This window comes from Odontesthes bonariensis, chromosome 17 (assembly GCF_027942865.1).
Source record: "Odontesthes bonariensis isolate fOdoBon6 chromosome 17, fOdoBon6.hap1, whole genome shotgun sequence".
NCBI classification, from domain to species: Eukaryota; Metazoa; Chordata; class Actinopteri; order Atheriniformes; family Atherinopsidae; genus Odontesthes; species Odontesthes bonariensis.
Window position 1 is genome coordinate 4,618,293 of NC_134522.1, and position 15,643 is coordinate 4,633,935.

The 15,643-nt window shown below is 42.9% G+C and overlaps 1 protein-coding gene across 8 annotated transcripts in view; it reads left to right on the plus strand.

The window, feature by feature from the left end:
* Window positions 1-15,643, plus strand: part of LOC142402499 (apoptosis-stimulating of p53 protein 1-like) — a 51,936-nt gene that overhangs the window by 2,136 nt on the left and 34,157 nt on the right. For 6 of the 8 annotated variants that reach the window (XR_012773379.1, XR_012773377.1, XR_012773380.1 and 3 more), the window contains exon 1: window positions 9,564-9,756. Coding sequence is in view for 4 of the 8 variants with exons in the window: in XM_075488028.1 (XP_075344143.1) it covers window positions 9,655-9,756 (102 nt within the window). In the remaining 4 variants the exon portion in view is untranslated. Of the gene's footprint in view, window positions 1-937; window positions 1,198-9,563; window positions 9,757-15,643 lie in introns of those variants that run through there. The other 2 variants (XM_075488027.1, XM_075488031.1) reach the window with 2 other exon arrangements.

Genomic DNA, 15,643 nt, shown 5'->3' on the forward strand with positions numbered 1-15,643 from the left:
AGCATCTTTCTGTAGTTTTTATGTAGAAGCCTCGCTCCACTGTCTGTTTCCTTGAATGACTTGCTGCTATCAGTTGTGTGTTTTGCCTTTAAGTGATATTTTAGACTGGAACTACTACGCTGAGAAGACAATTCAACTTGGCAGAGTTTACAGATGACTTTGGTTCTGTCGACTCCGCCGTCTGGAAGAACTTTAAAATGAAAATGGCCGAGTAAAAGTTCCGTACCCTTCTCCATGTTTGGTGGATCCGCCGATTACTTTCTTTTCCTGTTCCACAGCAGACAGCAACAGACTTTTACAAAATAAAAGCCTGTGAGCAACAGACTTTTACAAAAATAAAAGCCTGTGAGCAACAGATTTTTACAAAATAAAAGCCTGTGAGCAATAGACTTTTACAATAATGAAATAAATAATAAAACCTGCGTTAATGCACGATAAAATATTTGTCGGCGTTAAATAATTGACGCGTTAACGCGATAATAACGAGTTAACTCGCCCAGGCCTTGTAAATAACATGTTCAAAGGGGAGGAGCCGCTTTAAAAATCCAGTCAGTGCGGAGGAACCGTCCCAGTCTGCAACCAGTGGCCGTATTTATTTAAGTGAACACCGATTAAAGCCCGAAAATAGTTTTACTGGCTGTACGGGCGCACTTGTGTGAATTGTGCAGCAGATTAATCCCTGGATTAGTGACAGTAGTGATTACCAGGGAGAAGTCTGTGAACACACACACGTATCCTCACACCCACGATCTGTTTGGGATGGATTCAGCCGGTTATCTTCCTCCACACAAATAATGAGTCACATTCTAAAGAAGAAGCTTGACTTCTTGCTTGTTTTTATGTGTCAGCAGCGGCTATTTATAAGCACGTTGGCCATTGTGTTTGACCCCAGCCCAGACATTAGCCGTGCATGTGTCGGCCGGGCCGTGGTGCGTTGTCCTGTCGGTCAGCCGGTGTGTGCCGGTCACTCAGTGAAGGTAGGATTAGCTCGGTCCCATGACATAACCAGGCTAAGAGGATTGTTAGCCAGCCAAACAGCTCCTCCTCCTCCTCCTCCTCCTCCTTCTTCTCCTCTTCCTCTCACCTCACTCACTCCTTCACACTCGTTTTTGAGGTCTCCGTCTTTCCTCGTCCTCCACCTTCCTCGTTCGGTTTAAAAAGCAAGAATTTCCAAAGAGTCCAGACGGGAGTCCGGGGGTGAGTTTTTGGAGTTTTTGTGAGTTTTGTTGAGTTATTTGCTGGGTTTTTGTGTGTCAATCTCAACTCAATGTTTGCTTTAAAATCTTTTTCCAGCTTATAATTAATAACGGATGAACAGAAAAACTAATTTAGAGGTGTGCTACTTTGTTTCATCGTTAAAGTCTTTAAATAAGTTTGTTCTCGTTGTTTTTGATCCAAACTACACACAATTAGTCTGTTTGGGCCGCTATGTGCCAGCAGGGTGTGGCAGGTTTTTGGGCCACGTGTCTTTGGGTTTGAGTGTTATTCTGTCTCTGTGTGTGACTCCACGTCGGGGTGTGACTCTTGGCACCATGTAATCAAATCCAGAAGCTCTCACTTACGTCCTCACACACATAAACACGCAGCAGATGCCACAGAGTGATGTCAGGCTGACTGTGATGACAGCTGCGTGTGTGACCGAGCAGGAGATTACTCTGCACTGCTGGAGTTTTGGATTTGTTCTTCTCTAATTACAGGAAATTCATCTCTTACTACAGTTACTCCAATAAATCAGGATAAGTCGGACTTCTCTGAACATGATCAGCAGCAAACAGTCATTTAGTTCAGCGATTATTCCATCGATTAAGCGAGTATACGGATACTTTTGTTATGATAACTATTAAAAAGAAAAAGTTTGAGCTGGTTTATCTCCAAACATTACCTCCTCCAGATACTGATAACAGGACTATAGAACAGCAGCCGTTAGCTTTCCGGCTAACATCCAGCTGTGTTAACATCTGTTAGCTTCTCTCCTGCTGTCTCTGCTTTTATAAACTGTATTTTAATGCAGCTGAAATCCTAATAAAGCCTTTTATTTTCCTGTTTTATTGTCTCTTATCAGACAACACAGTGACTCAGAATAACAGCAGTTAACACGACACCTTAACCAGCAGTTCTCTGATGCTACAGATACAACACAGTCTGATAAAATGAGCCGTTTTTATTCTGGTTGGACTTTGATGGGACTCAAGCTGAAGCTGCTCTGATGGGCAAAGGCACATTAAGGACAATATGATGATGTGCTTATGCTAGCGGGGTAGTTCTGGGGACAATTCAGCAGAAATTAGACACTATTTGTCCAATAGTGTTTAATTTCAAGTTGCCACAGCTCCCTTCTGTTCTCTGCTAGCGTCCTTCTGTTCTCTGCTAACTTCCTTCTGTTCTCAGCTAGCTTCCTTCTGTTCTCAGCTAGCTTCCTTCTGTTCTCTGCTAACTTCCTTTTGTTCTCAGCTAGCTTCCTTCTGTTCTCCGCTAGCTTCCTTCTGTTCTCTGCTAGCTTCCTTCTGTTGTCTGCTAGCTTCCTTCTGTTCTCTGCTAGCTTCCTTCTGTTCTCCGCTAGCGTCCTTCTGTTCTCCGCTAGCGTCCTTCTGTTCTCCGCTAGCGTCCTTCTCTTCTCCGCTAGCTTCCTTCTGTTCTCCGCTAGCTTCCTTCTGTTCTCTGCTAGGTTCCTTCTGTTCTCCGCTAGCTTCCTTCTCTTCTCCGCTAGCTTCCTTCTGTTCTCCGCTAGCTTCCTTCTGTTCTCCGCTAGCTTCCTTCTGTTCTCCGCTAGCTTCCTTCTGTTCTCCGCTAGCTTCTTTCTCTTCTCCGCTAGCTTCCTTCTGTTCTCCGCTAGCTTCCTTCTGTTCTCTGCTAGCTTCCTTCTGTTCTCCGCTAGCTTCCTTCTGTTCTCCGCTAGCTTCTTTCTCTTCTCCGCTAGCTTCCTTCTGTTCTCCGCTAGCTTCCTTCTCTTCTCCGCTAGCTTCCTTCTGTTCTCTGCTAGCTTCCTTCTCTTCTCTGCTACCTTCCTTCTGTTCTCTGCATTGACATTTTGCTATCGTGTTAAGCTAACTGGCTTTTCCAATGGCCACACTGTTCAGTATTTTCTCTTTTTCTTTTTTTTGAAATGCTCCCAAACTTTAGACGTTTTTCCTCTTTTTCCATGATTTTGCTCCTCGTTTTCTCCGGCTTCATCCATCAAATCAAGCTGCTACGAACGTTATAAATGTAATAACTGTCCGTGTGAAACAGGGGGACCACTGAGCAGAACATGCTGGTAGGAGTTAAACGAAGCTGATCGTTAGCATTGAAGTTTTTTTGTAGTTGAGTTACTCGAGGAATCATTTCCTCCTTACTCATGATACAGATATTCACAGTCACAAAAGGGAGAATCCTCAAGATTTTTTGAATCCTCAAGATTCTTTCACTTATAGCCTACTATCATCAGCTCAAAATGTCCATTTATCTACAGACAAGTGACAAAAACAGCAACAAATGTTTAAATATGATTCATAGAAATGTTTGTGCTCTCAGTGGTGGTGCAGCCAGTCGTTAACAAGGTGTTGAATGGATTTAAGTATGCTTTTAAGGAGGAAACGTCTGTTTTTAAGGTAGCATGGCTGTCTAATTGATCTTGCAGCAGTTGGTTTGGATGGAAAATGAAAAATCAGAACACATTTGGCACATACGCTGATCAACCACTGCAACACAACCACCCACCTAATATCTTGTGTCTTCATGCTGCCAGAACCGCTCCGACCCAACAGCTTATGAATCTTTGGCAGCTGATCCTGTGGTAGGAATTTGGCTTTTTTCCCCTGATAGATGTTCAGTCAGATGTGATCTGAGGTTGTGCCTCATCGTTTGTGGTTTGAACGTACAGACGGATTTGGGTTTTAAAGTTTGAGAGCTGAATTATTATCATTATCATTATTATTATAGCAACAGGACAGTTAAAACTCACACAGATATTTGACAAAAGCATGAATTATGCAAAGTTTCCATGAATATATAAGCCAAATGATAATAAAATAAGAAAAGTAAAGAAAATTAAACTATCAGATATGAACACCAGTTCCTGACGTTCCTTTTTACTGATTTTCTGCTGTTTTTATGTGGATAAAATGACCAACAAAAACATGAAAAAGATCATAAGTTGGAACAGCTTTGTTCATAGTTGTGTCCATGAAGTCAGAAAAGCATCAAAAAAGGAAAAAAAAATCAAAGAAAACCGTGTGGAAATGTGTTCGAAACCCAATGTTTGCAACAAGTTGTGGAATCTGAGGCGCTGCTACGCAGTGACGTCATCAGTGATGTCATCACATGCAAACAAGATGATTTAATTTACTACCTTCGTAAACTTTATAAATATATAAAAATATAAATATTTTTCCCATTTACAGTTTCCTTTTTATCTTTAGAAATCTGCTTAAAATGTGAACTTTTCTTTAAAAAAAGGCTTTAAGGCTTCGTTTTACAGCCCTGATCAATACTAATGAACACCGAGGGGTGCTTCTTAGGTCATAATCTGCTACTGTTACATTTTTAATAGGGCTGGGCGAGTTAACTTGTTATTATCGTGTTAACGTGTTCATTATTTAACGTCGATAAATATTTTATCGCGCATTAACGCAGGTTAATGTAAAAGTCTGTTGCTCACAGGCTTTTATTTTGTAAAAGTCTGTCGCTCACAGGCTTTTATTTTGTAAAAGTCTGTCGCTCACAGGCTTTTATTTTGTAAAAGTCTGTTGCTCGCAGGCTTTTATTTTGTAAAAGTCTGCTGCTGTCTGCTGTGGAACAGGAAAAGAAAGTAATCGGCGGATCCACCAAACATGGAGAAGGGTACGGAACTTTTACTCGCCATTTTCATGTTAAAGTTCTTCCAGACGGTGGAGTCGACAGAACCAAAGTCATCTGTAAACTCTGCCAATATGCCGCCCATTGATTGGATGCGAGACTCCGGTTCTTCTCACAGATGTTTATTAACGCCACATCAACACCGTAGAACTAAATGTTCGAGTAAACAAAGTAAAAGACGACATTAGTTGTTGTAATCATTAAAGAAATAGCATTCTTAAAATGGTCGCTGGTACCAATAAATAATCAAAGTAATACTGGCCACTTTAGCTGCTTCTCAACCAACGGCAGAGTCATTCCCCAGGGGCAATCTGCAGGGTTAGAACTAGGATTCTTTAACTTCCACTTCTCCTCTGCATCACATTCACACAGTTACAGCAAACACCACAAAGCATGGGGTAATAAAATAAAGATAAACTAGCAGGTAACATCACCGCTACAGGTGTGAAGCTAACGGAGCTAACGGCGCTGCTTCCTGTTTTACTTGTTTCAACATAAAAGCACGTGTTTCAAAATAAATTAAAAAAAAAACTCCTGCATTTACAGCCAAGTTGAATTGTCTTCTCAGCGTAGTAGTTCCAGTCTAAAATATCACTTAAAGGCAAAACACACAACTGATAGCAGCAAGTCATTCAAGGAAACAGACAGTGGAGCGAGGCTTCTACATAAAAACTACAGAAAGATGCTGATGTTAAAAGTGTGTTTGCACAACAAATGTTATGGCACTTTCATTCATATGGCAGCACATTTAAAATAAAGCTAAATGCTAAAAGCTATACACTACTTTTGGATTCATTTTTGGATTCTGCGTACAAATGAGATTAATGGCGATTAATCAGGGAAATCATGTGATTAATTAGATTAAACATTTTAATCGTTGCCCAGCTGTATTATTTACACATTACTGAGAAACTCTGAGCACAGACAACAAAGCCTAACCCAGCTGCTCATGTAAAGCTCGCTAATTAACGCTCATCGGATCCCATTTGTTTAATCCGCACTCGTTATTATCGCGTTAACTCGTTAATTATTTAACGCCGCTAAATATTTTATCGCACATTAACGCAGGTTTTATTTATTTATGGCACTTTCATTCATATGGCAGCACACTTAAAATAAAACTAAATGCTTAAAGCTATACGCTACTTTTGGATTCATTTTTGGATTATTTTTTTTGCATAAAAATGCGATTAATCGTGATTAATCAGGGAAATCATGCGATTAATTAGATGAAACATTTTAATCGCTGCCCAGCCCTAGTTTTTGGACCCTGAATATCACGCTGCCACTGTCCTCAGAACCAGGTGAAACAGCTCAGACTGCAGGAGTTCTGCTAAAAGTGGGAAAACAACAATAATGTTGAGAAACGAGGAGCAACATTCCCCCCAGATTGTGATGCTTTGCAGAGTTCTTCCCGTCCCCGGCACACCCTCCTATAAGCCTCGCCCTTGACCTCAGAGCAGCCACTGGGACCGAATCCGGTTTGTTTATCCAACTGCGTGTAACTCAACCCCATCCAGCTGCATGCTGGGGGATTCATCCAGAAATCAGGTGCGTCTGTGTGTGAGAAGTCACGCATGTCGGGGGGGTGGCAGATCAAGATGAACGACTTCATCGCTCGGCCGTAAACGTGTTTACGTCTGAGTTCAGGGACGCCAGCGGACTTAAAGCCCGACAGAAGGCGTGTGCTGGTCGTGGTTATGCTGCGATAAGGGTTATAAATGTCAGCCTGTGAACACTGTCTGCTCAGATGCTGCCTGATGTTTTATTCTGTTCACACTTTGCCCAAGGACGCGTTTGATGGACAAGCCGTCTGCGGCGAGGCTGAAACATTCGATCTGTGATGCTGACAACCAGTCGGCCATCTTTCTGAGGTCACTCTGATAACGTGGCTGCTGGTCCAGGAATGTGCGAGGCCTGTTATTGCTCCAGCAGATGCGTCGGGGATGGGTTTTACCCGGCTGTGATCAGAATAATGTGTGTGCATGTGTTCGTAACTGTGAGAACTGTTGGAAGTGTAACACAGACACACACACTGGGAAGGTCAAATATCCCCATGTGCTTCAGATTAACGCAACATGAGGGAGCCTGCACGGATTCGTGCCCCTCTTCAGTGGTCATGGAGTCCTTTTAATGGGCTTTTGGTGCGTGTTACATGTTTGAAATGTTGCAAAGACTTCTGTCCACACCAATGGGAGAAAATCCACTTACTCACCTATAAAATGTTGTGCCTCAGGAGCAAAAAGACGGAAAGATGACGGTCTCCTTGTGGCTGAACGCTCGTGTGACGACAAACGACAGGAACAAATAACTGCTTTGGTGACTAATGTTACCTTAAAGGGACAGTTCGCCTCTTTTGACATGAAGCTGTATGACATCCCATATCAGCAACATCATTTATGAACATCTTCTTACCCCCTGCTGCGTCCTGTGAGCAGAGTTCCAGCCTTTTGGTGTTGATGAAGGTAGTCCGGCTAGTTGGCTGGGGTTTAAAAAATAAAGCGTCTTGCTTCTCAGAACAATATGCGTTCAACAGAGTAATACATTTGCATCACAAAATCGTTCTCCAGGAAAAAGTCTCACAATCTCTTGGCCCTATTTTCTCTCCCTTCATATCAATGCGTGCTGCCACCTAGCGACAGCCGCGCCTGTTACGGTGTTTGCTGCTCGGTCTGCACAGCAGGCGTTTACTCTGTTGAACGCATATTGTTTTGAGAAGCAAAACGCTTTATTTTTTAAACCTCAGCCAACTATCGGCTCACAGAACGCAGCAGGTTGTAAGAAAATGTTCATAAATGATGTTGCTAATATAGGATGTTATACAGCTTCATGTCAAAAGAGGCGAACTGTCCCTTTAATGATGACATCACAACTAATCGACTTTAATTGGTTTTATTCTCAAAAATCGCTTAAAATGCCCATCCCTAATTGCATCATATTGTATTGTACCGTATTGTTTCTTATCATATCATATCGCATCATAAATGGTTCCATACCTACAGGCCGTATCGGGTCCAAATGGGTTAAATAATGCAGATGATACAAAAACGTTCTCAAAACCTCCCTTAAATAAGAAAACCGTTCAAAAGAAAGTCACAATTCAACTCTCCAGGTTTGGTGCTGTTCAGAAATCTGCCTTTAGCTGTTTACACTGGATTAACAGTGGGAGCTCAGGGAGAAACATCATAGGTTTTTAGCACAAAACAAGGAAAACGATGCATAACTTTGAAGATGTAGGTCTCCGAGTACAAAATATCCAAAGTGTTTAAACGCAGTAATTAACGGTACACATGCGTTACTACGTGTTACGCTGTGTACATCTACGGCTTGGTTCATTACTGTTGATGAGAAAGCTGTTTGCCAGCATCACTCTGGCACACCAACATTTATTTATATTTAGTGTGACTTTCAACCCAGTTATCTCGGGGTCTCAATCTGATCCGATGCAATTCTTAGTGAGATTAAGGTGTCTACATGCACTTAATAACTCAGTCTGATTGTAATTTAGCCAATAATCCGATCCTTTCAGGGCCATGTGACCCCACTGAGGTTAAACCAACAGGTATTTTGACCAAAGTCTGTCTCAAACATCTGAATAAGACCTCAGAAGTTTGAATCAAATTGTTAAAAAGGGCAAAACATGTCACCTTTAACCTTGTAGCACCCACAGTTGTAGAAATGCAATTGCCAATAAACCAAAAATATTGGTTTATTCCCACCCATTTTTACAATCTAATGTAAAAAAATATTACACATGAATGTAAATAATTTATGTAAATTTAAAAAAACAAATAATGTAATGTAAATAAAAATATAAATAAAAGTATAATGTAAATAAATAAATAAAAAGCTTGTTGCATATCTGCAACTGTGGGTGCTACAGGGTTAATGTATTTTTGATGTTTTAGCTCCATTTTGGTAAAAAAAAAACTGAGAGAAACTGTAGGTTACTTTAAAAGTTTTGAGTCAGAGACTGTTAATCAGTCTCTGTTTATTTTATGCAAAGATGTGTGAAATTGAACCCAGTTTTCTGAGTGGTGGACGCTCTGCGCGGTCCAACGCTCACACGGCAGCGTCCCGCCAACAAAGGCCCGAACGCAGAACAGCAAGTCCGGCAGAAATTCCAGCCGGCTTTCATCACTGGATGTGTGTGTTTGTCTGTGTGAAAGAAACGTGTGACGCAGCATTCAGGTCACATGTTGGAGTGTTGCAGAGAGGCTGAAAATGTGACGCAGCAGCAGTCAGCTGTTAACTCGCCCGGCATCATCTGTCTGATAACACACATCTGGAGGAGCAGGCGGGGGCTGATTGGAAGTAGCGGGAGCACCGTCAGGCTTTGGTGCAGTGATTTCCCTCCTGAGAGAAAGTGGTAGAAAGAAAAGAGGGAGGTGTGAGAGGGGGAAGAGGAGGAGAAGGGGCATGTCGCTGCAGCAAAAAGCCAGCTGCAGAGGGACGACAGGGACCGAGGGAAGGAGGTGAAGGAGTGCAGATGGGTGGAGGAAGATGGGGAAGAGGAGGAAGATGGAGATGCAAGGGGAGCAATAAGTGAAGAGGGGGGGCAGTCACTTTCTGCAGGAATGTGAAGGATACAGGGTCTCATTAGTGGTTTTTACTCTCTGTTCACACGTCATATGAGCGCTCACCAATAAACGACAGACTTTGTGTGAGAAAGAGGGAGGGAGGGAGGGAGCGTGGGCTGAGAGGGAGGCAGAGACGTTAGTCTCAGCACATCGCCGAGCGGACCGGAGGGAAAGTTGTGATCAGCATCGCTCTGCTCTCCCCCTCTTTAAGCGCCCGCCGTGCCTCCGAGACGCCGCCGGGATGGAGTGGAACGAGGTGGACCTGGTGCAGGAGTTCACTGTGGAAGGACAATGCAGCAAAATTAAAGTGCGCTCCTGCAGGATCACATGGGACAGCCTGCAGGTAAAAACCGCCCCGTGTTGGGCAGCCTGTTAGCGGCCTGAGCGGCGGGACTCGTGTTGGGAGCTCCGGTGGGTCGGGAACTTTTCACCAGCAGAAAAAAAACCCAAAACAACCATGAAAATCTCACATTTGTATGATTTCAAACTGAGTTGGCGAAGCTGCGTGGGTTATTTCTGATAAAAGAACGCACCACAGATTGGATTAAGGACCAATTAGGTCTGATAATTATGCATCAAGTGGACATTTTCCTGCTTTTATGTTGTTGGTGTAGCCAGGATTTACTTTGAGTTAATTACTGAACACATGAACACCATCGGCTCGGGGTGTGGAGCTTTCACAAGTTCGTTTCCAGCATCGCCAGCAGCTGCAAACCCCTCTGATTCAGAAACAGTCCAGGGTAACACTCACCTCTGCAGAGGTTCAGCCTTTTCTTACAGCTGGAAATGGACTGAAAGGCACAGAAAGTTGCATCTTCTGTGCTGGAATTTGATTTGGTTGGAGAGATTCTTGGCTCCAAAGCTTCGTTGGTAATCTTCTCTGCAGAGATGTTCCAAGTCTGCAAAGGTCCACCTCTCGTTCCTTAGATAAGTACACGTCAGCATTGGTGAAATTTTCCTCCTAAATCCTGCTGACATGTAGAGTAAACAGGTGTGTGCATTGGTGCATGGATTTAAGCTCGGCGGCACCAGTTTTATCTGCAGTGGACGGGGTTATGACTCACTTCTTGATATTTTCCCCCGCTCTGTTCTCCTGTCAGCGGGCGGATGTTTGATTCAGGACGCTGCAGCCACTTGTTGTTCCCATCTGAGATTAATCAAAAACATCATCAGTCTGCTGCATGCTTTCATTTCCTGCTAGTGTTTGGTGGGCTTCATCCGGTAAAGATGTTTGTCTTTGAGCTGTTGGACCCCTGCTTGGTTGTGTAGCTGCTGCTGTAGTCGTTGAACTGACGTCCTTTACATCCCTCGTGTTTAAGACTGAAGCTGTGGAACCAAAGATTTCCCATCTAGAAGCCTTTGCTTCTCCATGTTTGTGTGCATTCCTGGTATCTAATGGAAGTAACTCATTGAGGTGGCAGGAGTTTGAATGTTAAACATCTGAGAGTTTGTAGTTCTTGGTTCTTCCATCTGAGCCCAACACACAGCAAACAGAGCAGTGAAGGGCTGTGTTCGAAACCGCATACTTCTCCTACTACTCATACTAACTTTTTGAGTTAGTATGCGAGTTTGAGTAAGCGAGAAGTTCCCGGATGCACACTAGATTCTCCGAAATGTTGGGTATGCATCATGAGGTTACTACTCATACTCAAACTACCCAAGATGCAACGTAACGTGACGTCGCCGATCGTCATTTCCTGTCAAAACGGCAGTTTCAAGCTAGCTACAACGAGGGTAGGTTCACTTCCTGTTTTCAAAACAAAAGCACCAATTGTATGGTAATGGCTTTCCCTATGATAAAAGGCAACGGGTATTTTATTTTTGTGAAAATAACCGGAAGTGCGTTGCTCACTGCGGCTAGCTTTAGTAGCGCCGAATTCATGGGAACAAAATTGTAAACAGCCGGTATTTTGTCAGGTTTTCAACACGTTGGGGATCTAAACGACTACTTTCTCACCTGAAAATGTTTCAAATGTTGCTAAAGTTTACAGAGTTTAGAGCTTAAGAGAAATCAGCTTCAGGCCGGCTGATTTCGGCTCGGGCAGGAGCAAAATGCATTGTGGGTAAACGCTCTGCATACTGTCTGATCGATCAGTATGCAGTATGCGGTTTCGAACACAGCCATGGTGTCGTAGCCTCGTTGTGGTGGCGTCTGGAACATCTGTTCACGATTACATCACAGGTTGGTTCGCTTTCAGTAACACCGGCACAGCTTTGTCTCCTTTAAAGGGACAGTTCGCCTCTTTTGACATGAAGCTGTATGACATCCCATATCAGCAACATCATTTATGAACATCTTCTTACCCCCTGCTGCGTCCTGTGAGCAGAGTTCCAGCCTCGTTTTGGTGTGGATGAAGGTAGTCCGGCTAGTTGGCTGGGGTTTAAATACAGCGTTTTGCTTTATTAGTTGGCTGTCGGCTGTCGGCAGCAGGCAATGATACAAAGGGAGAGAAAATAGGGCCAAGAGATTGTGAGGTCTGACTTTTTCCTGGAGAACCATTTTGTGATGCAAATGTATTACTCTTTTGAACGCATATTGTTTTGAGAAGCAAAACGCTTTATTTTTTAAACCCCAGCCAACTAGCCGGACTACCTTCATCAACACCAAAACGAGGCTGGAACTCTGCTCACAGGACGCAGCAGGGGGTAAGAAAATGTTCAGAAATGATGTTGCTGATATGGGATGTTACACAGCTTCATGTCAAAAGAGGCGAACTGTCCCTTTAAAGTGGACCAGAGTGCACTTACCTCTTCTAAATGCACAGCACCAGGAGGATGTGCAGGTTCCCACAGCTCAGCAGTTAGCTGACCACATGCGCTGCCTCCGACTCTAACGTGCATGATTTCATTGTTCTGCATTATGTTGGAGAATGTTATGTCAGCATTATGTTTCCAAGAGTTATGCAAGCCGGCCCGAAGGCAGCGGTTGGTGCCGTTAATCACCGATACTGACACCAAACATGTCACCGATGCTGGCAGACCTGCAGCGTCCTCTCTCTGAGTCATTCAGCGGCCGAAAGCTTTCGTTGTTTCTCTGATTTTATGTCGAAGAGGTGCAGAAACCCGAGGTTCAACAAAACGGACTGATTCAGAAGCTCCTCTCTGAGCGGGGACTCTGAGGTCTAAAGACATGTGGAGCTGGTTTTTAACTGCTTCATAGATGATTCAGCTGGTTTCATTTGGATTTGAAACTTTTTTTCTGACTTGTGTGCAGTTTGTCCAGAGCAGTGATACTCACTATTTATTTCACAAGAGCCACATTGGCAGCAAAATCAAGGGAAGAGCCACTTTTACGACAACATACTAAAGTCCCCTTTTGCAAATATGCATTTCTACATATAAAACATCCCACAAAAAAAAGAAACGACACAGCCAATACATGTTCAATTACCACATGTACCTTAATACTGGGATGAGCGGAAGCTGGCGTGCATGTGCTCGACTTTCTTCATGTTGTATCTGTAGTTTGTTGTTGTAATCATAGTGAGACATTCAGGGTGAGCATGGTTTCTGTGCTGGTTTTTGCCCTTTTTTATTAAAAACCGATCCATTGTGCCTGCATCTCGCGCTGGCTAAAGGAGCTAGCGTGCTCTGCGGTCAGGTGTGAGGTGGTTTAAGCGGGCTGCGTTGCCAGGTTTAACAGTTCCCCCTTTAGGAAACACCTTTAAGCCTTAATTAATACTTAATAAAAATACTTAATACTACAAAAACGCAAACTTAATAAAAATAATTAATACTGTGCAGTATTCGCTGTGTGTTATTTGAAAAAAATTTATTGTTATTGTTAGCATATTGTTATAAGCTACTATGCGAGTGCGAGCCACCAATTAAAGCTGGAGGAGCCGCACACAGTGAATATCTCTGGTCCAGGCTAACATCTCGGGTTCTTAAGTCTGCACAAACCAAGTTCCACTCATCTCCGTCGGAGCCTCGAACCAACCCGGCTGGCTACTTGGTTATGGGCTAAAACGCTCCTAAAACACCTCTCCTCTGCATATCCAAAGTTTAACTGAGAGCTGTTTAACGCTTTGAGCTTTGAGTGCAACGGGAACCGAACAGATGTTTAAGCAAAGCCTCACATACACGAGTCAGCTGTAAAAAGCTTTAAAAACATCTGTAACAGACCAACTTCTGACCGCCTCTCACATCCAAAGACGAAGTCTCTGAGTTTTAAGTCACAGACTGAAGATTCTACAAAGATCTTGCAGGGTCGCTATTTGGAACTAGATTATTCTGAGATTATTTCCCATCATGCACCTGGTGGAAACCGATGAGCAGTTTTCAGCCGCGGCTGCATGTTTAAGTGCAGATGAAACATCGTAGAGACGTTGGTGCAGTTAGCTTCTCCACCTTTTGTTCGGTCCAACTGACCTGTACGTTTTTTAGCCTCATCGCCATGGTTACCGTCAGCCACAGCTTCCCCTGCTTCCTGTTTGGAAGCGACACCAGCGCACGTGTTGGTTGAAAAGACTTGTTTGTCGTGACCCAAAGTTTTGTGAGATTCCTCCAGATTTCACAGCTTAAACCGTCTTTTTCTAAAAGAAAATTTTCATTTGTTTATTTTGAACAAATAGTTAAATCGTCTGAAAGGGAGGAAGGTCGAAGTTTCCAAACAATTCAACTAAAATTAAGATACTGATCAGATAGAAACTCAAAGGTAACCACATCATGTCCTCGCTGCAGTGGCTCCACACACTGACTGTAATGCTGTGATATTTTGTTCTTAAAGCCGGTTTATTGGACGTGTGGACCAATCAATTCATGATATTTCTGCTTTTTTTGGGGGGACAAATTCTGCATATTTTGGGGCAATGATGGGTTTCTCACTCTGTAATAATTTTGGTCATGATAATTAGATCATTAATAATTAGAGTTGGGCAACGATTAAAATGTTTAATCTAATTAATCACATGATTTCCCTGATTAATCTCGATTAATCGCATTTGTACGCAAAATCCCAAAATGAATCCAAAAGTAGTGTATAGCTTTTAGCATTTAGCTTTATTTTAAATGTGCTGCCATATGAATGAAAGTGCCATAACATTTGTTGTGCAAACACACTTTTAACATCAGCATCTTTCTGTAGTTTTTATGTAGAAGCCTCGCTCCACTGTCTGTTTCCTTGAATGACTTGCTGCTATCAGTTGTGTGTTTTGCCTTTAAGTGATATTTTAGACTGGAACTACTACGCTGAGAAGACAATTCAACTTGGCAGTGTTTACAGATGACTTTGGTTCTGTCGACTCCGCCGTCTGGAAGAACTTTCAAATGAAAATGGCCGAGTAAAAGTTCCGTACCCTTCTCCATGTTTGGTGGATCCGCCGATTACTTTCTTTTCCAGTTCCACAGCAGACAGCAACAGACTTTTACAAAATAAAAGCCTGTGAGCAACAGACTTTTACAAAATAAAATAAATAATAAAACAGGGGTGGTCTGTGGCGTAGTGGGCTGAGCAGGCGCCCCATGTACAGAGGCTATAGTCCTCGCTGCAGCTGGCCCTGTGCTGCATGTCGTTCCCCCTCTCTCTGCCCCCTGCTTCCTGTCTCTCTGAATTTTCCTATCCATTAAAGGCACAAAAGCCCCCTAAAAAAGTTTTTTAAAGAACCATTTATTTATTTATCATTTTTTTACTAAAAATGTTTTTTTTTTAAAAACATTTATTTATTTTTTAAATAAATAAAACCTGCGTTAATGCGCAATAAAATATTTATCGGCGTAAATAACTAACGAGTTAACTCGCCCAGCCCTAGTTTAAATAACTCAAACCCGTAGAGAACAGAGTTGATGTTGGACCGTTAACAACCTTTGGGCCGTTTCTGGGCCTCTGCAGCTCTCTGTTCCTGGTTAACAGATCGAGGCTCGAGCTCTTCTTCTCCCGGTTTCCACGCTCTGCTCTCGTAGCTCCGTCCTCGTGTCGCTACTCGTCCAAACTTCATCCGGGAAACTTCTGGAAACAGCTGTGGTCGGCTCACATCGGTGTATCCCTTATTTCAGATTTCAGACGTTTATGTCTGTTTAATCAAGATTAGAATCTGATTGTTGTGCAGCCCGAACGGACGGAATTACTGCCTGACACCATAAGCAATGAGCTGGGAGGTTTCCAGGGAAACGGAAAACAAGTAAAAAAGCTCAAAACACCGAAAAAAGACTAAACTGAGACCCTGGCTGTGTTCAAAATCGCATACTATATACTACATACTTCCATACTGCATTCTGCATACTCATCGATC